This window comes from Athene noctua, chromosome 2 (genome assembly GCF_965140245.1).
Source record: "Athene noctua chromosome 2, bAthNoc1.hap1.1, whole genome shotgun sequence".
Classification (NCBI taxonomy): Eukaryota; Metazoa; Chordata; class Aves; order Strigiformes; family Strigidae; genus Athene; species Athene noctua.
Genome location: NC_134038.1, coordinates 128,016,097 through 128,040,856, shown reverse-complemented (window position 1 = coordinate 128,040,856; position 24,760 = coordinate 128,016,097). Strand labels below are relative to the sequence as shown.

Below are 24,760 nucleotides of genomic sequence, written 5' to 3'. Positions count from 1 at the left end.
CATTACAGAAGGCAATCCCATGGATCACATATGATTTACCTCGATTAAAACTGGCAAACACTTTCTTCACATGTATAGAAATGACTTCCAAGCAGAGTCTCTCCATCCTTTTCCCAGGTATAGTGGTTGACCAACCTGCAGTACCCCAGACGTTCCTTCTTGCCCTTCCTGAAAACGGGTACACCATTAACCTTTCTTTAGTTATTGGGGACCTTCCCCAATCTACATAGTCTTTCAAAAGATGACAGATAGCAGACTGACAGTGACAAGAGTCAGCTTTCTCAGTACCCTCAGGAAGCCTTCTGTCTGGACCCATGGACTTGCAGGGGTCAAGATTTCTCAGAGGATCTCTGACACATTTCTCTTCCACCCACCCCTTTCCTCCCCGGACTGAGAACAAAGCCTGTGAAATCTTATTCATGAAGACCAAGACAAGGAAGTAATGGAGCACCTCGGCCTTACCTGAGTCTGTTGTGACTAAATCACCTGCCCCAGTTAGCACTGGACCTATATTTTCCACAACCACTTACTACTTTTCTCTCTCACGCTCTTCCAGCATCTTACCTTGCCTCCTCAACACCCTGTTGTTGCCAACCTCCTCCTTCACCTCAACACATTTTCCTCACAGAACTTCTATTGTTAACATCTAAACTCTTCCAACACCTCAGACCCTTCTCCTGTGGCCCCTCAGAAGCATCCTCATGCAGACTCAAAGATAATATACCTGGCAGAGCTTGTCTGTTTCTCTGGTGTTTACATCTGTATTTGCTCCTACAGCTTCTGGTACATATTTCTTAGTTCAAAGTGACATTTTGAAAATAAGGGATCACTGAAATGACATATGGCATTGGTTATAATATGTTCAATATGAATGCAAATCACATATTTGCTTAGATAACTATTTTGCTTAGATTACTAATCACGTGAGCACAACTAACTCTTGAAAAAAAAGATATTCTTAGTGTTCAGTATTTGGGCTCATGCGCCTATCCCACTGCCATACAGCCATTTGACACTGTTTATAGTTAACATAAATGCATTTATTCTAGAAACATACCTTGCTTTTAAAACTGCTTAATCACTCTTCTAAACAAAGGCTCAAAGATTATCTTTTTTTACATCAATACAAAGGGCAAACAAATGCATCTGTATACAGCACAAAGTTTAAGTGAGGAAACTACTAACCAAAGGCTAAGGAACAACTGTGCAGTCAAGTCTGTGTGGTAACTAGCACCAAGCACAGGCTCTATTCATTTAAGTTTCTAACTGTTTATGGTGTGTTAAAGCTTTATAATACTTTATTTCTACTGAAGACAGGCGTATGTGCAGGAAAAAATAAACAAACCCATAGACAGCCAAATTCACACCACAGGACCAAAAATAACGCTTGCACTTCATTTTATAAGGAGAATTCCTAATATACTTTCATTTCCTCTGGAATTTTAATTAGATTGAAAAAAGAATGAAGGAATGGAGCTCAAGGACTATTTTTCATAGCAACAATTATTCAAGATGTAGTCTCCCCTATTACATCTTCTCAAGAAAGCTATTTTTTATAGCTCATCCATTTTTAATTTGATAAATCCTCTATGTTCTGTTCTCGCTTTTCATTTGACTGCTGAGTCTTCTCATAAATGTTCATTTCCTAGCAGCTATAGCACAATGAACAGAAAAGCAAACCATGGTTCATCTGAACAAAGACACTCCCACACAGTGGAGTATCTATGTCTGGGAGCCCTGCCATAGAAAAACACAGGCCCACAGTTATTCAAAGATTCCACTTCAGCCACAGTGCAATGCACTGGCAGGCATGAATAGCCTTTCTTTTACCTTGTTTATTCAAGAACTATGATCCACTACAGACTGCTTTTAAGTATTTGATATCCTGCACTGAGGAGATTAAATAAACCTGATGCCAAATGAAAAACTTCAGCCATGCTGTTGATTTTTTATAAACTTCTGAAACCAAAATCTGAAGGTCTTGTCCTTAGAGATTAAAAGGCCTTTGCACTAGGATTTTATATTTATTGTGCTAGCAAAGTCAACCCTATCTCTGACAGAAAGATTTCTTGATAGGTTCTCTCCTGCCTTGAGTGCATTTGAAAGCAAAACACCCATCTCTCTGATTTCCATACTGATCCTCATGTAATTAATCAAATATACAATCTAAAACAACTTCCTTCCCAAGCACATTATTGTAAATTAGTCATTCATGGGAGAAAAGCATAAAGAGAAACAGGACTGTATTTTACATCTTGTTTAAGAGTCTTTTGTACTGGGAAGATGGAAGATGGGCTATAATAATACAGAGTTTAAATAAGTAAATATGCACAGAGGTGCACACAGAGAGCACATGGGTGTGCTCTCATTTCTCATGCTTCCAGTGAAAGAGGTCATGACCCTTCAGACTTTAACCTCATCACTGCTAATTTTTCATCTTGGTTCTCAGAAGATAAATTTAACCCATCTGGTTTTCAATTTTACAAGGTCATGAGCCATGAAAGAAAATTTAGCTTTTTAGAGAAAAGGAGATATATAATCTTTTCTCAGTGTATAAGAGTAGATTATACAGATGTTCTGTTAGCTCGGGACAAATTTACAAGAGAAATAAAAATCCTCTCCACAATATTATGCATTTGTACATCTACTGCTGGGTATTGGTTTTGGATGTACTTACACATCTATAGTCTCTCTCTCAAAATAATACACAATGGTCAACCTTAAATTCCTGCAAGCTGGGAAAATCCTCCCTTTGATGTCATCACTGGGATATTTAGCCTCGTGCCACAAGACAATAATTTCATCAGAAGTGATAGCTATAATTCCTACTACAGTAGAGCAAAAACAAATGTCCCACTCTTTCCACTGCTCTATGACAACATCAGGCAATACAACCAGAGAGACATCAACCTGCACCTGAACTGGACATTTCATTGATTGGTTCACACCTCCAGCAAGGCATTTAACAGTGCTGGTGAAAGGTGCGTTTTTTTTGTTTTCTTAAAAACATAGCTGAAAAGTTTGGAGACTCCCTCTCCCCAGACACAAAAGTCATAGAGCTTCAGCAACACCTCTCCACCCCCATCCCCCTGCAAAACCCCCACACCATACATACAAAAGAGTTTGTAAAATCATCTACAGAGTTTTCAGTATCCACCAATACTAGAGCATCATCCTCACAGTCTCTTGAAGGACTTATAATATGGGGATGCTTGGAAGTCATAAGTTCATAGTGGTTTATGCATATAAACGATACAACAAAACTAGTCATCTCAAACAGCACAGCACCTTCAACAGAGGACCAAGTCATATTTCACTACAAAACTTCTTAATGATTGTCCTGTTTCATGTACCTAAGAGATGAAATCTCATTGTAAAATGCAACATGCAGGAATGCTTATTTTTAAACAAATCTTTAAAACACTTCTAGCATCTTCCAAGTTTTGAAAAAAAAAAACAAAAACCAAACAACCCAACAGAAAATTATATGTAAAACCAGATAATAACTGTTTCTAATACTATTTCTCTAATTGCCCTACAATCCAAAGGCCAATCAAGCTCTTGTGGACTGTGTCCACCTGAAGTCCTGTTCCCTTCTCCAGTATAGCAAATACACACTGAGCTGTTAATTGCAGTAACGCTAATTAAAAGACAAAAAACCATGACTACATTAACAGTGAAATTGCCAATTAACACATAAGGCTCCCTCATTACTGCTGCTGCATGAAATGTGAAGCCTGATGTGGATGGCAGTCATAAAAATAAAAGACATTTTTTAAAAGCCAGTAGGTCACATTTTCAGCTTACTTCAGAAGTTCTGCTAGAATAAGTAGCTGAGAAGTTGACCTACAGAAAAGAAAGAAATTCCTACAACATTTTGTAAAAACCACTAAAGAAAAATATTGCCATTTTCCACATCTGCACTCACAATGGTTTTCATCAGAAAGCATACTTGCCCCTGTATAGCCACTAGAAAGTGGCTTAAAAAAAGTAAAATAAAAAAAAAGGCAAAAAGGTTAACATTTCCGTCGACAATTTCCCCTGATTCTACATTCCACATAATGCTTCCCTAATAAGGGACTAATGGATACTGAAAGCAGTTCAGGTGATCCTAGTGTCCTTTATTCTTTAGAAGGAATATTTATTCTTGTGACCTTCAGTCTCTTTCAATGATCATTTAATGAGGCTAATCCAGATCTCCACAACCCTAGAGCTGCTTCTATAAAGTGATTTTGCTCTTCATATAGGCTGTATTTCCTCAGGTCTCTTTCTTTTTTTTTTTTTATTTTCTTTTTAAAGGTTTTGAATTCTAATTTAGAGGTCTCATGGTAAGTAACACTGAAATACTTCCAGCATTATCTTCCTTGTGAGAAATTGAGTATATATTTGTTTTTCACTTGCTCCCTTTTAATCAAGCATTTTGTTGACCATAATCAATTTCTTCGCTCAAGAGAAAAATGTGCAATTATCTACAATGAAGAAGGTGTGTCTAAGGAATAGGGTGGGGGAGAAGAGAAATCAATGGAACCATCTGTCTGACATTCCTACAACATTATAAGAGACTTGTAATTAACTGCTTGCCTACCAAAGTCTGCCAGCTTTAACTCCCCCGTGTCACTGATCAGAAGATTCTGTGGTTTCAGGTCCCTGTGCAAAATGTAACGCTGGTGGATGTAAGACAGTCCTCGCAGCAACTGAAATAAAAATAACTGAAAAAGAGGGGGACAAAAAATGACCTCTGTTAATATTTTGCATATAACCACAGGTGATTTCTTCACAATATGCAGGGTGCTTGCATATTGTGGAAACATCGTGTCAGAATTCCTCCCAAACTGGTGTAATTCCCACCCATATTTAACACAATGAAATTTCCATCTAAAACCCCATGTACTTTGCAAGGACTAACCCCAGCCTCCAAGCCCTAATACATCATAGAATCAATTTGCCTACTTTAAAAAGACCAAGAGCAATACAACCATGCGCAGAAGGCTCAATTTCTACCAAATTATAATTATATTCCATTTACCCGTATGGCCTTAGAGATTAGGTGGTAGCCTGAAGACAGATGTGTATCTTCACTAATTATAGGAAACAACAGTACAGGGTGGAGAGGGATGGGGAGATAAGGCTGGGGGATGGGACACTGGAGCTAAAACAAAGAAGAAATTAATAGTATAACAATAATGCCTGTGTACCCAAGGAAATCTGCAAGTATGATAGGTTTTCTCCTTCCAAGTTTGGGTTTTGTTTGTTTGTTTTTAATGGGAGTTGCTTATGTTTTTTTCATTAAGAAACAATAATTCTCACCGAATCTAAAGATGACCTTTGAAACCTACTTATAATAGTCTTTAAGGTAAATTTAGATAGGAACCTAACTCATTCCTACATGTTTCTTTTAGCCCTTCACTGGACTCTACAAATGTTTCCCTGGAGCTAAGCATTGATACTGTGTATTTTTGTAAGTTACAATTATGAACAAAGAGCTGGATGACAGAGATCTTTTGTCCTCCCCTTTTCATCTCCTCTCCCATCATTCTCCTGCATTCTTATTGGCACCTGCTGTGGAAGGCTGTAAGTGCTACCCTCGTGGATTTTGTCAATACAAAGGGCAAATGATCGTTTCCCAGGAGTTTTCTTTGCAGTTTTGAAAAATCTCTCTTAATATACAGACCCTTTCTATTGTCTGAAATATTTTAAGAAATACTACAGTTTCCAAATGGGAACGTGAGTCTTTGCAAAGCCAAACACTGAGGATCCAAGAGTAGATATGGACCTCATGCCTCACAGCTCAGTGGCTGGTGAAACGTGCTCTCTTGAAAGATGTAGAAACCACACCAACGATTTAGGAAAAGTCAACCCAGGGACACGAGAATTTCTAATCAACTTGCAACACAAGCATCCTATTTAGTGACTGCTGAAGTGAGGAGACATTATAAAAAGGGTTACAAAATCTGATTATAGAAGAGAATAAAGGCTGACATGAAAGAAACAGAAATGTCATGTTACTGAAGTTGAAATGAATTTAATTGCGTTTCATTTTTTCCCTGAGTGCAGACACAATAGACTGTATGTTTAGCTATTTAGCCAGGGCACAAAAAGCCATATCAATCACCTTCTTGCCAGGATGGGATCTAACAATGTGCTGAGGAAACCTAAGAGCAAAATACAGAAATGAAAGAATAGCAGGAAAGTCATAAGTAACATGCACATTCCTTTTTGAATTGTGGTTAAAAATGGAACTCATGATACACAAAAAGTATTTTAATATGGGCAGGAAGAAGAAACAGCTGTCATTACAGCCTTAAAATAGATACTAAATTCTATCAAATGACTTCAAAATAATATTTTTTAAAAATAAAAGGATAGGGAAAATATCCAGTTTGCTATGCTAAATCAGTGGTATTTAACTTCAAATATTTTTTTTAAATATGCGAAGAAATTTTAATTATGTTATCTTACAGCACTGTAATCTTTGTAACTCAAAATGTATTCATTCGTCTTTAATGCAGAGTCAGGTGATTTAACACAATGTGCTAAAAAAACCAAACCAAACAAACCAAAAACTTCACAGCTAAACAGAATAAATGTCTACTCTTGAGGACATTTTTGCAATGTTAGTTTTATTCCAAGCTTGTAGACATGCTATACTCATCATGCACTTCCACAAAAGTCAATTAATTCACTCACATACACTGTATCAACCGCTTCCTCCTTGAGGAGGATCATGAACAAGAAGGGGAAAAAAATCCCCCTGAATTCATCACAGTGTAAGCTCAGGCATTGTTTTGTTGCTTTCTCTTTTCCTTTACACCTTTTGTTTTTATTTCGTAATACTAAATGTGAAAAGATTTAAATGAAACCATGAGCCTAATGCCTGGCAGTAGAGCATTCTGCAAACTAGGCCCTTTAGGTTTGTTTGGGAAGAAAGCAACAGTAAAAGAAAGCTCTTCATTCCCAACGGTTCCCCACTCGAAAAAGAAAAGACGAATTGGAAAGAACCATTTCTGGTGCCTCAGGAAATGCTTCTGCCTTCTCACAGTCATTCCCTCCCTTCCTTTTGAGGAAAGCCCTCCACAAGAAACACATTCCCCTTCAAGACTATCTGCATTACTTTCACAAGGAGAGAAATGATTGCTGGATGAGGTACCATGACCTCTTACCCCTATACCCGATCTGAAATCAGCATACCATCTATCATGGTCATACTCTGATCTTACTTGTTACTTCCTCCACCTTGCTCAATTCTGATCACTATGAAACCTCAGTCTGGGGCTTCTGCAGGGGGTTTTGAACATGCAACTGAACTGGCATTTCGCCAAGGCCATGATGTGGCAGCCCTACAGACCAGAGGATAACTTTAAAAGGAGACAATGGCAAATTCCATATGCATTTCAATGCACTGGTTGTGAGGGTAGAAACAGTACAGAGTCACGGTTCTTGAGCTTTTATGTTAGAAATTTTAGTACTTGCACGGACATACACAAGGCTTTATAAGTGTCAAATAACCTGTAATAAATAAACTAGGACATCACTTGTGTACAGTTTGTAGCTAATTAGTAAGAGCAGAGGGTTTGGTGATAAAATTAGATTCACAAAATGACAAGGGTCATTGTGATGATAGTTGGAAAAGACAGAAAACAGGAATGGGATTTGTCTCTAGAAGTCAGGTTTTCAGCAAGGCTTAACATTAGGAGGCTCAACACTTTACAGTCACACCTCAAAAAAAATCCAATACTTGTGCTTTGGGCTTTGCTGATTTACTATAGCCATGAAAAAAACCACCTTTTTCCCCCCAACGTAGCTCTCACTTTAATGAGCAACATATTTTAATGAAGAATTTTCACTGTCAGTGACAAAAATGCATACAGGTCAAAGTTAATTTGGGGTTTATAGGCTGTGATATCAAAAGAATATTTGCGGCTCTTAAAACTCACAAGAGAAAGCCCTCAACTCCACAAAAAGGTTATCACCTACATTGTCTTTCAAGTACAAGGCCTGGATAGCCACTTGAGCTACATGCAACATTTGACCAAATGCCTGTTTAAGCTAAATACATTTTCTGAGAGACCTGCCAGCTGCCTGAATGAACAGCCCTGCTTTCAAGGTGTTTTTCATGAGCCTGGGCGAGTGTACAACCTAGACCATTGCATGCATACATCTAACGCCTGCAAGATGGCTCACATGCAGCAGAATGCTTTCCTATCTTGTTGGCCTCTGAATGTCATGCAGAATCTTGAGCTCTTCTCATCCAAATGAGCTTAGAAGCTAAACACTGACACAGGTCATCCAAAACTCATCTAATGGGTGGGACTGATGAGCGTTAACACTTTCTGACTTTGGTTCAGAAACCTCTGATGACTCTAATGATAAAGGGGGTTGCTCATGTACAGGTGATCTCTGTAGAAGTGCTCAGATGACTCCACATAGTTGCTCTTCGTTCCCAGAGATGATAGAGTGTTTCTGGCAAAGGATACTGGGCTAAGTGAAAAGCAGAAATTCACAACATGCCCAGAGAGATTCTCCAGAAAATGTGCCATTTCCACATGGTGTCTGCTGAGGCATCAAGGACACCAATGACAAGAAGGATGGTGCCCAAGACCACAGACTAATAAAGACTATGGGGGCTTTTTAAAGTCTTTACCTGATGGCACAGAGGGATTTCTGAATTTCCTGCACTTGAGCTCCCTTACCACACATTATACTGTGGGAATAAAAGACCTGGCCCTAGATACAGAATAGAAAGCTACATGGAACCTTTTACTCTACAGAAGATGCACAAAAATCTTGTCTCTGCTCTCTCTGCAGCAAGAGACTGCAAATGGAGCTAAGCTAACCTGGACCAGGAGTTCACATCAGTTCAGAAGAAAGCTGAAAGCAAGACTGGATTAATGTGTCAGTCCTTTAGCAAGCTCATATTGTTGTATTAGCATAGTTACTTTCAAAATGTAAGACACAATACTGCACAAGCTTTATTATCGCTCGTCACTGAAGACACAAACGCTCCTGCTTACTGCATGTATCAAAGCACACCAGCAGGGTATCACGTAATCACCTGAATTCCCTTGTGTGTATTCAGCATCAATCGATATCATATTCAGTCTTAATAGGTCATCAAATCTAGAAACAGCAGTAAAAGAAACCCCATCCACGACACCTCACCTCATACTTACAACCAGTGTACTTCTCCCTATCATCCAGAGGATATGACAGGCTTCTGTGAATTACTGGCTATTTACAAGGGCAAAAGGAGCTAATAAATCCCCACTGTCTCACAGCCTTGGAAATAAATACAACTGAAGACAACGCTCTGTTATGTTTTGGTTACTAGATAGTTTGGGAGTTACAGATCTACTTGTTTTAAACCATTAATATAAGCAAAAACTACCTAGTAATATACATTATCACAGAGAGTCTGTGACTTCTGCTAGCATATCAAAAGCTCATCAAGCAAAATCTTTTTTATTACTGTTGATTTTGCTATCCTTTTCCCTCCTTCCAACCAGGATAAAATTCAACTTTTCACTTCTAACAATATCCTGGGGAAATACTGAACATTTTAGGTCAAAGCTTTGTAGACTCTCTTGCTTAAATTGTCAGAAGAAGAAATTCCAGGAATGAAGTGTTGACTTGAGATGAATTTGCATCCCTCGGAATAAAGGAGACTCTACCTGAACAAAAAATTGTTAGCCATTTGAATCAGCATGATTTTCATGACCATAATAAGCTTTATCTCAATAAAAGATTCTCCCATCTGATCTCCCTGGAACCGAGTTTTCTCCAAAATCATTTTAAAATAATTAACTCCAAAATGCATTTATAACTTGCTCCTGCATTCCTTACATGACAGTCTTACCAAGACAATGTCACACAGAAATGCATACAATACAGCCACTGGGAATGCACATCATATCATTACTTTCAAAAAGAGATACAAATTTTTCCACTTATTTGCAGCAGAAATGAAAAAGAATGAGATTGGAAAGTGTTAATTTGCTAACTTCTGTTCTCTTTGATGTTCTTTTAATCATTTTTTGTCCCCTCTGGGTACTACTAGTCATTTGCAATGAGGAAGGTGTGCTTAATTAACTGAGTATAAAGACACTCCCTAATGATCAGTTATCGTCATCTGCTAATGTTCAGTAAGTGTAAGACTCTTTCAGATTTTCTCTCCTGAATGGCAAAAGTAAAAATAAACTCAATTCAATTAAATCTCCTTTTCTACCTTTCACCAATTTACTTCCATGTGGAACTGGGTCAGAGTGGCAATTGGTGCTTCACCAATTTTAAAGACATTGGAAAAAACGTTTTCTTCATCCCTACAATATTTTCATGTTTTTTAGTGTATGTGAACCATGAGGAGCATACAGACAATAAATTACACATGCACACAGTAGATATGAAAGTGACATTCTTCTAGCATGAATATTAACACACTGATAAAGATTCTGCGTTTACTGTTCAGTTGTGCATATTATCAAATCATTACTTTAAGTGACAAGACTGACATGGAGAGAAATGCTGATGCCATATTTAATGTCTGATAACTAAAAAGTCTAATTTAAATAATCAATTCTCAATGCCACATGTAAAAGACAACCTTAATTTGGCATAACATTATTCTGTCTGCTGTACACCTGCTTGTTCGCTGAATGAGGAATGAAAAATAGCAACTTCTCAACCACATTAAACAGCGTCCCTTCCTGCTTAGTGTATCTGTTAAAATATATTTTTAATTGAACTCTACATGAGCGGCATCACTAATTTCAGCGAGTAGAAGAGAGATTTCAAAAGCATGACATTAGTTAGATTTGCTTCCAGTAAAAACTGATAAAATTAAAAGGACCACCATAGCAGGTATTCACCTTAGAGTAAAAGAATGTTTTCTCCAAACTCCAGTGAGTCATTATGATAGGTGATTCAAGACATGAAAATTCATTATAGCTGGATGTATTATCATGGTCTAATTGCCCAGTTCCTGTGTACCTCAAACTACGGCAATCAACCTCTTCATCAGACATCTCTAGTTACACACAGGCACTCACACGCCACAGCTTCCCCGCCATGCTGTAACCACACATTTGTCACATACGGGTGTAGGACTGGCCATGTGATTCAACACATCTCCCACGAAAAAGGGGAACACAAACCTCTTGTCCACGCTACTGACACTTATACAATCACACAATGGAAAGAAAATAGAAGCACACCAGGGAGGCCTACACCGATAACACAACTGTAACCCTAAAAGCCAAAGCATTTTTATCATACTTTTCAGATACTACACTTTACTAACAAGCATATGGTTTAATAATAAACGGAGCTACTGCTTAGCAAGAGCCAGTACACAATGCTCTGCTACTGCCAAAGTTCAAGCAGCTGCACTTCAAGCGCAGTAAGCCTCACGTGGATTGGGTACAGGAGTTGCCTAATCCTTCCATGTTCTGAATTCTTCCCTACCCTTTGTGCTTCAGATTATTTTAAAGCTGTAATCAGTTCAATGATAGATATTTATGTTTACAAAAGACATCAGATGACAACTACCCTATGGCTTTGACTCAGATTAGAGATTTTCACATTAGTCATTAAAAGCCAAACTTACTCATCTGACAAAAACAGATTCAACTTTTAAAACTGCAACCATTAGTTAAGGACAATGTTCACAGTACTGCTGTATGGAGAGGGATAAATGACTACCGCAAGTAATTAAGTGCCAGAGATTTCTGATAACAACAGATAACCATCACTGTATTTCAACATTTTCAATTCAACATGCACTTCATCTTGTTTAGGCAGACAGTATTAAAACCTTGGTTTAATAAATCCAGTACTTTTATTATATATGATTTTGGATTATTTTTTTTTTTTTAAATTTAGAATGCTATAAAGTTGACTGATCTTGAGCATTTGGCACAGAAAAATGTTGCAGCATCCCATTACATTTCAATAATTCCTATTAATTACATTTCTTTTAAACTATTTTTGTAGAGTTTTAAGACTGAAACTAGTTACAGTTTTTTGCTGAAATTTAAGCATATTTTTTACAGAGATTATTGGGCTGTCCTAGGAAACTTATATACCCAAATTCTACTCCATGCTTTGCCACACAGCTTACATGTGACCTAGGCAGTCAACCATTTTATTATTACAGTGATACACCACATTTTCAAAGGTTGTGGTGGGAGTAGAGCTGAGTTGGTTGAGGTTTTGCTTCAAAAATATCCCTCAATTATGCATAGAAGGCTGTGGTGCCCTGCTTCCTACAAGCAAGGAAAGCTCAGAATTGAGGTGGGTAAGAGCTGAAAGCCTTGAAGGCTCCTGGAAGAAGGCTGAATATTCCTGTTCCCTGAGTGCAAAGTTCAAGAAGAGGGTCTGCCTATTTCTTCGTATCACTTTTTGGCACTGGGAAGAGAAAAAGTGACCAGGGAGAAGAACAAATCAGAGCAGCAATATTAGATGGAATAAGAACAAACTGGGAAGTTCCTTCTCCCTCTGGTCACAGTAGACGAGAGGAACCTCTACAAATTGCCTAAAGTAAAAGATTTTGAGAGTGATTAAGACAAGAGATAGTTTTCATCTGGGTGACAGCCCCATTGTCGTTCAGGCAGGTGTTGTACAGATTGAGGAACAGTGGGTCAGAGGCAAGTGTCTTTTTATTTTGTCAAAGATGTTTTTTTGAAGTCAAATGCTCACACAAATTGATATTACCTCTAACGCTGCAAGTAGAGGAAAAAAGGCAGAGAGAAAAAAATGAGGATGCTTCTCCCAAAAGACTACAGCTATTTCAATGCAGCATCACTAATTAAAAAGCAAATCAGCTTCCATTAACAGATTTATTTTAAGGCAGGAATGACAGATGCAAGCCTGTGATCCACTTGTTCCACTGGTAATAGGAGTTACAGAAAACTGACTCAATATAAAATAAACGCATCAAAACATAAAGAAGAATTTACTTGCATTACTTGGAACACATAATATGCAGTAAAACTGCAGTTAAAATAAAGATGATATTTCAAAGATTAAAAGAAGTTAAGAACAATTACATTTTTCATGAGACATGCTGAAATGGAAGAAAAAAGATACTTAAAAATTAGATTATGACTTTACGAAACAAGAACAATTTATGGCCAGCTGCAAACAAAGACTCAGGATAACCCAGTGGATAAGTCAAAAGGCTGATGGAGATGGCCCTGTACCAGACAGAAAGGAACACAAATCAGAATGAAGATCATCATATAAAGATCAATGGCAGTGTCAGTGAGCCGCTGTGAACCACTAGAGTTCCTGCTGTAGGAAGCAATCCAGATGATTCAATTTAAGAGTCCAAGAAGTATGAACTCTCTCTAAAGGCAGCAACAGCTGTAGGAAAGCAAGCCAGGAGTACAGATTCCAGTAGTCTGGGCCAGGCAGAACAGCTCAGGGAGAGTCAGGAGCAAGTCTTGTACCTCACTTTGCCACAGCACATTTTGCAGCCTGGCAAGCACCACACAGTGTACACCTACAAATCAACTCTTAGCTCCAACCATGTACAAGGCTGCAGCAGTAGCTTCCAACAGAAACATAATTATATATGGGGCCATGTATTTAAGATTTTCCAAAACTGAAGGCAAGCAATAAAACAGAGAAAGATGTTTTCAAAACCAGAGAAGAGATAAGGCTGTTCCTACTAAACAGGAACTTATTAACCAATTATCTTTTCTTTCCTTATCTCTAACTATAATATCATATACAGTATATTAATATATAGTTATAAATAAATGGTAGCTACGCAGGCTTGTTAGTTACCAAAGATCTATAGAATTGTCTATTTGGAGTTCACAGATTTTGGAGAATCTATGGATTGAAACAACTTGTTCTGCCAATTCCCCTTCTAGGCGATAAAGATGTTGCAGGTACCCAATCACATTTATGTCACCAGGATAATTGGTTTAACATTCTCAGGGATGGGTATTTTAAAAACATCTCAGCCTCACACACAAATTCTCTGAAGGTTTTAAAACCTAATGTTATTTCTAAGACTTGTGCCTCCAAACACGAATTACAAAATCATTATTATAAATACATATATATCACCAAAAAGCTACACCTAATAGTTTAGGAAGCAAAATTTTTTGTTTGTTTAAACACACTGTCCCAAGACTCCTACAACTGCCAACTGAGACATTCTTCTTTCTACTTCCACATACTTACAATATTCTGCTTACTCTTTATTTAAAATATTGAAGTGACAGCAAATAACCCGTCTGAAACCACAAAGAAAGGCAATGTCAAACACAACACCCAAGGGGACAGCAATATGTGTGTCCATCAAAGTAATTTGGAATTTGTTCTATTTATGACTCTTCATCTAAAAATAAGCCCGAGGGAACAAGCATTATTTGTAGCTTGTAAATATGGAAAATTCAGAAATATAATTAGGCTGAAGATGTCCTATAGAAACCAAAACAAGTAAATAATGGTTTTGCTTCTGCACTCCTATAAAGTACTGCTTCACAGGAACTACTGTATAATATTCTTGGAAAAAGAAAGATGTATGATTATGTGGTTATGTATTTATAATAACTGGCAACAAGCCAGAAAGAAATATCCATCAGCAAGCAATACTTTCCTCAAGAACAAAATTAAAAGGCAGGGGGCCTTTTGTCATATGGGGAGACCATCAATGGCTTAAATCCCACAGGTTAGCCCCAGAGAGCCAAGAATAATTATTGCTGCTGGAATGTAATTGCTCAACTGGAAGTTTTTTTAAATGGATTTAGGAATCATGTAACAAGTGATTCTGAAAAAACACTGTCTAAAAGTCTGACTAAAAGTTAAATTCTTGAAGGACCTCTAGCAAGAAGGGGCTAGCAGAGAGAGAAGGCTAATTAACATGGCTCAGCTCAACCCTTAAAAATCATCTGTAGCTCCAGACGGACAACTCTGTCCAGAAGCTAAAACCAAAATTGATGGCAAAGACTCAGAACCACAATTACATAAGTTGATAAACTGAGTACAGTGTAACAAAGCATTGAGATATTATGCAGTAATCCTCTTAACTCCTCTGTAAGAAGAGAGGAGTGCAAGCTTTTTAGTTTTGCATGCTGGCGACGGTCTGGGAGTTGTTAGTGTATATGGCTCGGTTTATGATTAGGTTCCCTTCTCTCTGCAATTCCTGTCCTTTCAGCTGAAGAAATCACTTCTGGGGTAAGCAGGTATTTTTCACTCAGCTTTGAGAGCAGGTATTTCACTGAAAACCTCAGGCAGGCTGATTCAGTTTTAAAATCCTAGGAGCTCAGATTATCATGGTAGGTTTTAATAATTACTGCATGAATTAAGGCTAGCCTTTGCTGCTGGCCCAGCAAGAGAGTCTATTAAACACACATATAATCAATTTCCATTAATATTATTTAACAGGAAAAAAATTTTAATTGTCCAATGGGATTGCTCATGGTCTAAGAGTAGTTTCATCTGCTCCAACTTCCCAGTGTTTTTTCTCCCCCCCCGCCCCCAGTATCCTTTTTTTAAATTATCTATCTGGACTTTAAAAAAGCCTGACCTAGCAGTACATCAGGACTCTACACTTGGCTCCTCGAAAGAAATATTTCTAATGTGTCCATAAGCTTCAGAAGTGTTGCTGAACACAGTTGTTAGATGGCAAAGATAGCCACAGGAATACATGCAGCAAAATTTGAAAGGGAAATGCTGCTGCTGCAGTTCTCTCCACAGCTTTAAAAGACGGGTATCTCAGGATTTAGAGGAGTGATGCATTAGCAAGCCTAATTATCCGCGTATGCCTAGTATCCTCAAAGACAAGCTCACTGGGCCCTCATATGATCAAGAAAAAGTGAATTAGGATGTCTTCTCAGCAGGGAACAATTACAGCTACAATGACTACTGCGTATTAAATATTGAGCTATACAGCACTGCAGCCTTGGAGTAGGTCTTGCAAATCTGAAGTAGCTCAAACTTTCAAAGCCAGCTCATCCCAAAACTCAGAGAGGCGAATGTAAAAGTATCCACACAGGGAAATGAAACACAAACCCATTGTTTTAACAAGCACATTCAGCACATGAAATTCTGCTTAGGAAAATGAGCATTGAAGAAAGCTCAAAAGTTTTAGTGGCCAAAAAGCAGGTCCCACCTCACCCACCTTCAGTCATTTCGAAGTGCTGCACTCACAGAGGCACTGTGAAGCTGGCACTGGGAGGAGACCCATGGGCTTTCCCTGTCCACGATAGCAAAATATCTGTGTGGCAGTTGTACATTACAAGGATGCTATCTTGCAGCATACACATCATATAATTTTTTTTATTTATTTTTTTTTTTTTAGTTTGGCCAAATACATGCAGTAAGGAAGACTTTTTCTTAATATTTTTTTTTTTTTTAGATGGCAGCCATTCTCATCTAACTTTCTATGTTTTAGATGCCACTTTTCAGTGAAAGAACACAGAAAATTAATCAACCTACATTGTACAACTAGTTGATGGACAACAATGATCAGCTACTGGAAAAAAAAATGCATCTTTTAAAATATTTTCTTAAGCCAAACAGGACTTTTGAGTCTTCCAGGAAAGGGATTTATTTTTTTCCATGAACTTCTCAATTTCAAGAAACTAAATACTGGAATAAAGCTCTCAGCATAATAAGTGAAGATTTAAACACTTCCAAAATGGAACAACAACGGGACTGATGTCAAAGTGCAAGACAAGTGTAACAAATATCATCTGGGTGATCTATACACACACAACACATTCTGCATGTCTGATTGGCTTCCCTTTGATGCTAAAATAATTTGGCTGACTTCCCAGAAAGTAACTGGATCAAGCCTCTAACAATCTATCTTTCCATTAAATCCTGCTAATAAACTCCCTCCTTCCTGCATGATGATTCTCAGTATCTACCTTAGAAGGAAAAATATTTTTCAAAAGTGAGATCAGCTACAAAAATGCTTCATCAAAGTGAGCGAGCAAAAAAATTAGGGAAGATTTTACATGCTAACATAAAAAGCAGTACATTCATCTAATAGCATTCATTACAGTGCCCTCAAACTCAGTGAACCTACAATGACTTACCTCAGTGAAGATCTAGCACTGACAGCCTAAAGCATGTTTACTCAGGGGTTTTAGGGCAGTATTGTCTTGTCTTAAGAGAAAATGTTTGAATGGAGGGGAGGGGTTACCAACAATGTAACAGTATTTACTCGTATATTCAGGCTCTGAATCAATTCTACAGACTTTACAGGTTCTTTTGCGGGAGTGTCCAAATACTTGCATTTTTAATTTCTTTTAATGAAAATTATATTTTAAAATATAGTTCATATGCCAATCATTTTCCCTTTAGCTAATAATCAGTTTCCATAAAACAAGACATGACATTTTACACAGTTACTGCTAGTGCATTTGCCTTGAATACATGCTTTCTTTTTGACTCTTACCTTCACATTTTCTGGATGAAGCCCTCCAGGGTGTTTGTCCATGTACTGACATAAATCAGTGTGCTAAAAGAAAGTCAGATGGAAAAAAGGGTATTAATATCTGTATGACTGCAGCAATAAATATCCTTCTCCTTAGGAGTGGACAGAATAAATGGAAAATAAAGACATTTTTCAGCCACACGTGCACATACACACTTGTACCTTTACATTCCCATTTTATTTAACAACCTTGGTAATTTGACTGATATGAATATTCACAAAAAAGAGATTAAATATTTTTTTCCTAACATCCTGTGTATGGTAAATTAATTACTTGAATTTTAGTATAATTTTATACCTTGCAAAGACAATATCACCATCAATACCATGAAGATAATATCTGGAGGCAAGAGGAAGAACCTAAAGGGAGAACTCTCAAATACTACTCTCACTATTCACATTAAAACACTGTCTTTCAAATGTAATTTCATGGTGATCCTAGATTAAGACAGTCTAATGGTTTAGAAAATAAATCTGAAAGACATTGCATAACAGAGTATTGAACGATACTTCCCAGCTCAAAAAGTAGCACATATTATGCAGCTGTTAAGTACAACTACTTTAGAAAACAGCTTCACTGAAGACTCCAAACTTTGTTTTCATTTGATAGTTGCCTATATTCCCTGCAAATATACCATAAAATCTCCTCAGAAAATAAGCAGGCTTGCAATGTGTAGTTTAATATTCTTTTTAATTAATAAGTATCTATTGCTTTTACTATGGAAATGCTGTTTTCACTGAATTTTTCTCTTGCATGTCTTCACTTTCCTTCCAGTCAGCAGCACACTTTCACTCAAGTGTCATGTTTCTTCTCTGATTTGCTTGCATAACTCAGCTTCTGGAATTATGTTACAATTACGTACAATAAATAAACAAAGCAAAAATATGCACTAGTTTAACCACCAAAAACTCGGAGACAGACTCTGCCTTTCACATCTGGTTTCTGAACACATCTGGCAAAAATCATCCAGCATTCCTTGAAAAGCTACTTGGCAGTACCTGACTCACATACAGCCCAACTAAACATAGGCAGTTTTCAAGGTGAGAGTTTTGGACAAAAGCTGCCTTCAGCATAGCAGAATGGTTTCTCTGTGCAGCATTTCCAAGTCCAGGAGCCATTCTTCAGTGCTCTTTCGCAGACTTATATGGATACATAGGAAAGTTCACATCTTCCAAGACACCAAAATAGGTGCTAGCCACAACTGTTCTGTATAATCTCTTCTGAAGTCATAAACTGCAAAACCACACTGTGTATGTAGAATTAACATTGTAACGACATGAGATACACTGGTTGACTAGTTTGTGCATTAGCACACCTTTTTTTCAGGGATTCTTACCTGGCTTCAAGAGAGCAAGTGCCCTGGCTGCAGGAAATCACTTGAGTCCCAAAATGAATAGTGTGAGTATCACAAGGGCAGAGGGCATGCTCAAACAGGCAAACCACACTAAATACAACACAACAGGGCTTCTTCCAAAACACAAGCTACAGCAAGCAATACTTCAATTAATAGTTAACAGATAAATGAATACATTTAAAAAGAAAATTAAAAAATAAATACACCTCTACCAGTGAAAAGCTACTGTCAGTGAAGTGTATTTTACGTAAAGTCTACGTTTGCTTAAAGACTTATTCCTAGTTTCTGTAAAATCTTTGGCCACTCCACGTACGTATTTCTCTTCTTCCAGTTAGTTTTCTGGGGCTGTATAAATAAGCCATGACAAAAACAGACCGGTCATCCTTCCATATGCATCACCACATTACCCATTTTTGTCTTGTTTTATTGTATCAACACCAAGGAAACATACTTGAACAAAGTCATCTGCTAGCCTTGCCGTTTGTCACTAACCCCTGCACAAGTCTGCCTCGGCAAAGTATCAGCTGAAATACTATTACTACAAGTGATGGCTTCTGTCAGATAAGTTTGAGGGGTTCCCCCCATTTTAATGGGTTATGTATTATTGAAGAGAAATGCCACCACGGTGGAATAACACATTCTCTTTAACTTAAATACAAATTTTTGAATACGGACAGCAGCTGCAGTGCTTGGGAGAATTTTAAAGAAAAGCCTGAAGTTTTGCTTTAGAAAGGCTGGCACGGTGAACAGGGCAGTGCTGTCCCACCCCTACCATGGTGCCTCAGATGGACCCATCACAACCCCCAAGCACAGCATGCTTCCTCACATGGGCTGGTTGAAGCAGGAGGATTATTATTACCCTGAAGTTCAGTCTCAGTCTTTGTGGTTGACAGACAACCTGGTAGGTGGGAAACTTACTGGCTTCTTCACCTTCTACTGATTTCTACAATTTGCAACTAGTCAGTCAACAGAAATCAGATTGAAGGAAGACAAACCCAAACTTCTGAAGGTCTCATCCCTGAAGCCCCAGCACCCCAGCTGCTCACTAGTGGCACCCTTCTGTTCACCAAAAGCTTTCTTAAGAACATCCCCTTCAGAGTCACATCACTAGGAACAGCAATGTCATCTTTTTATTTCCAATATACTTGCAAAGAATTGTGAGGATAATTCAATTTTCTTACATTTCAGTTATTATTTGGATGCATTTCCTCCCAACATGAACATCAGCGATGATCCTATTTGTGTTTTGCATCATTTGCATCAAGGACCAGGACAAATGGAGTCCAGTATCACCTTCTGCATCAGTAGTTCTCTCCTTCAAAAACCAATTACTCACATCTAACTAAAATTCAACATAAGCAGCAATTTCTACAGAATCCTGGAAACCTTACAGAGTCAGTTGTGCTGCAGTCTTTTGGCATACATATTTTCCCCCACACATGCTACAGACACAAAGAAACCTCTACCAAATATTTATTCAGACAATAAACAGAAATGGAAAGTCTCTTCTGTTCAAATCTTTCAAGAATTTGCCCTCATAAAACTATGTTAGAGTTATTCTCATAAACGCAACTAAACACAATGGTACCAACTGGGAAAGCAACTTATAGAGTACATTGTTCCTTGCTTAAAAAAAAAAAAAAAAAAAAAAGTAGCAGTAAAGCAAAGGCAGCATCAGCTGTTCTTCTTTTCCCAAGCTAGGGACTCAATGCACATTGAATTAAATATTAGCATAGCCAGGAAAGCTGACAGCACTGCAGGGACAGATATTTCTAAACCTGTTCTCCCTTTTGGCAGGCAAGTGTCTGCTTCAGTGCTTGTGTGTTCAACTGACATTGAAGTCGACATGAACACAAGTTTCAGGAAAGTATTAAAAAAGAAAACAGATAGCAAACTGGATGAAAGCAGTTTTCTAATGGTATTCCATGAAACTGGTACCATACAGATGAATGGAGTCTTTCTCTTCACTGCTATATTTTGAGGTAGAAGGCAACATGCTTTCCCAAGTGGAACAGTGGCTGCAGATACAGCATGCCATACTCTGACACTAGGATCTTTACTGTGGTTGCCACCTTGATCTAATAAAATATATACCCTAAAGAAAAATTCAAGATACAATTTACATAGTGGCAGTGACATAAAACTATGATGAAACAAGGCAGGAAGACAAGAAACAAACCAAGCAACACACCTTTTACAGTCCTTTCTCCACTGTCTCAGAGGGTGAGGACACCTCGCAGGGAAGCAGAATACACTGGGAATGCAGTACACAGACTTCCAAATAATTGCAAATATCTGTCACACACATCCTGGTCCCAGGTGGACCTGACTAGACCAAGTCTGCTTTGAGCTAGTTTTTAACAACTCTATCAGCCACACCGTTAATCCCCAACACACATAAATCACCCCAAGTAATCCCATGATGACAGAACATATGATATTTCATCTTAAATTCAAAGTCCCATTAAACCCTTCTCTTAACACTCCACTAGTTTACCCACACTTATATGCACAAATAATCTATTAGCAATCATCTGTTCATAACAGCTACACAAAACCAGTGAATAGAGATAAATCAAGTTTCCACCGTGAAGAATTTCAAAAGTTTGGAAAGTCCAAAATTAATGGGGTTTATCCAACATTTTATTTGTTTGTCCAATAAATGTACATTATAACTTTTATAATTCATAATGTGATCACATACTTTTTTCTCCTTACAGGATTAGACATACTCACTGAACAGAATAGGAGGTACTTGATTACAGAACAGCTGTGCTGGTTTTATGGTGGTTTGTTTTGTTGTTTTTTTTTTTTCCAGTTCTCACGCAGCTTGCAGTCTCTGGCTTATTTACTATTTTGATGGCAGAAATATTAATCTCCCAGGATTTCCTGCCCTGCTTATTGCTACATTATTCACACGCTTCACAAACATAAAATAACATCACAGCAATCCAGGGGAGATGTGGCATTATTCCATTTTATCAGGTAGGGAATTGAAGCAAAGAGAAAAAAGTCTTAAGTATCACTGATTTGGGCAACTCCATTTAAAGCACTTTGGTTTTGACTTTTCAGAGGATTTGGCACTATTTCACCTTCTGTGTTTTGACTGACTTCAGTTACAGCTGTGAACGTATAACACTTTTTGCAAGGAAGACTGAGAATCTCATGCTTGAATAGCAGAAGTTGGTCATATCTGAATTGTGATGACAGCAATTTGTGATGGTGATGATGATTCCCAATATAGCAAGGATTCCCAATATAGCAGGGATGGAACCCAGTTCTCTATTGCAGTATTACCTGCCTTATCTTGAAATGATACTTTGAATGAGGCAGGAACGCCAAAAGACACCCTAGTTCCAACATCCACAAAAAAATGAGAAATGTTCAACCACCACTACATGCCTTCACCACACAGTCCTCTTCAGAGCTGCACAACAGGCTCTTCCACAAGGATGGTAAAAGGAGATTGTATGGGCCCTCTTTATCTTGCTGTTGTCTAATTTTAAGATCTCGACTTTGCCACCTCACTAACACAACAATGTTTTATACAAAATCTGATCTGCTTTAAGTGAACAATTTGATCTCTTTTCCCACTGCTGTCTCCCCCAGAAATAATTTCACTTCCTCTGGGGATGCAGTCTACAATATTTGAAGTGAAAGACTAAAGCCAAGTCTTTGAGAGGAGAGGGGGAATCTTCAAAGACATAGTTCTTAAGTACAAATGACAGTTTTTCTGAAGCCTATCACTTGACTAAATTTGGGGCGATTTTCAAAATAATAGCTCAATGCCACCCACAGCACAAAGGCTACCCATTCTCCAAATTCCAAGCTCATCCTGTAAGGCTTGAGTGTTTACAATAAGGGTCCTCCAGCTACAGGTTTAAGATGTCTTGGCCATTTTGGCTGAAATTAAAAATAAATATAGGCAACCTGAGGCAGATTTGGGCATCTTATTTCTTCAAATAATTGTATTTTACTATGGCTCCAGGGCTGTGACTTTACTTCAGGGTTCTGGCACACACAGCTACACATCCTTGAGAAGGCTTTGTCAAGCCTTTGTGCTACCTTCTCTCAGCAAGTTGAAACACAAACCCTTTCCTCAGCACACATCTCAAGTAACTAGACCTGCACTAGAAAACCCCTGACCCTTCCTGGGGTAGACGCCGTGAGTTCTGGTTAAACCAGAGACCACACAACAAGGACAGGAAATACAAAATTCATGCTCAGCTATGCTAGTTCAACCATTCTCCTGTTTCCAAACTGTACGTAGAAGCACATCAGCCAATGCCCATTTTTGACCCATACTTCAATGAATTTCAAGTATTTTCCTCCCTACGATGGAGGCAAGTATCACAACTCCTACAGGTACATGAAAATGAGGGAGAGATTAAGTTACTTATCCAACATAACTGCTCAGAGTCTAAATAAAAATCAACAGAGTTGTAGAAGGATTAAGCAAACTCAAGCTTCGTCAAGGAACAAGGAAAAAACCCAAAGTAAAATTTTAAAAAAAAAGCATGCTTGCTCAGACTCTGTCTGTAATGTTTTCCACTCACTTCTCCCACACACCATCAACTACCATGACAATACTGCAAAAAGTTTCATTTACCTTAGGAATATTGTCTCCAGTCTCACATGAAGAAATGAACTGGGGCTTTGCTTTAAACTTGTGACAGTCTATAAGTGTATGAAGGTCATTTCTATTCAGCAAGACTCTGGTTTATGTTAGTAGACACATGCATGTTTATGTTTGTGAGCATACTGTGTATAAGCATCTGCTGAAGGGAAAAGAATCCAGGCTGATATTTATACAGCTGAAGCATCCTACTTCTGGAAGAGAGAGAGTATGCAAACAGAAAAAGAATGAGACAAATGTTGATGGTTCAGACTCCTCCCTTCTCCCCTTGAAGAAGGAATTCTAATGAATAAATGAGTAAACCACAAGCTACAAATATCCTCAGATACGCTCTGTGCTTTGCTTTAACATCAACTATTTTCCTCAGTTATCTTGCTCAGAAATCAGACGCTCTGCTACCAAACACAAACATGTGCAGACAAAGGGCAGGACATCTTCTTTCAAAGGCACAGCCAGTGACATGAAATTAGTTCAACTTTGCCAGCCCTTTTCCATAATAATAATGTGACTGTCATTCTCTTCTAATTAAATTAGTCACTTCTACTTCCCCTGCAATACATTCTTTTTCCCTCCTCTTCCTCAGTCATGAAAAATCTCCATGTGACTTAGCTGTCCCATAATTCTGCCTAATTGGTTTCAGCTGTCATTTTTGAAGCTGAAATGCATGAAGAGCCTGGGGCTTGTGAATGGAACAGGAAGCATTTCCAACCGCATTCCCATCATGTAAAACCAGCAATGTGAAAGAACCCTTCCATTAAAACAAAAACGGGAGTATTTGGCTGCCGGCAATGCCATCATGCAGCAGACAGATTGTGCTGCTCCACTGAGGCAGCGAGGCTGTTGCAAGCCATTTTTCTCTGTTCAAAGGAGAGCACACATTATTTATGCCCTAGCAGTTTTACTGACTAAAATACTTTCCCTTTTATCACCAACAAATTCTTAAACCGATAATATAATTTACCAATAAAAGCACAGGCAGTAGGAATATTTGAAGTGACAGGAGAACAAAGAAAAGTTAATTCTCTTTAAATGACATCTATCCTCCAACCTAAGTGCTCTGCAGATTACTGCACCACAGTTTAAACTAATTTCATGTTGCTGGTATTTTCAGAAGTGTCATAGATTCTTATTTTCAAGTATTTCTGTGGCTTCCCACTATGAGACAACGCAGTGTTAGCCATTTTGTTAGCCAGCTAACAAAAAATACCCTACAAGGTATCTCTGGGCAATACCTAAGCAACTTCCAGAAAAGCAGCAGAAGGCAATAGCACCAGCTGGGCTGAGCAGCAGGGGAAAGATATATATTAGGGATTCAAA

General features: G+C 38.1%; 1 protein-coding gene across 6 annotated transcripts in view; it reads right to left on the bottom strand.

Moving 5' to 3' along the window:
• CDK14 (cyclin dependent kinase 14) overlaps positions 1-24,760 on the bottom strand; it is a 319,737-nt gene that overhangs the window by 150,585 nt on the left and 144,392 nt on the right. For all 6 annotated transcript variants that reach the window (XM_074900249.1, XM_074900255.1, XM_074900252.1 and 3 more), the window contains 2 exons: positions 17,414-17,476; positions 4,586-4,709 (listed from right to left, as the gene is read on the bottom strand). In XM_074900249.1, coding sequence (XP_074756350.1) covers positions 4,586-4,709; positions 17,414-17,476 — 187 coding nt within the window. The remainder of the gene's footprint in view (positions 1-4,585; positions 4,710-17,413; positions 17,477-24,760) is intronic.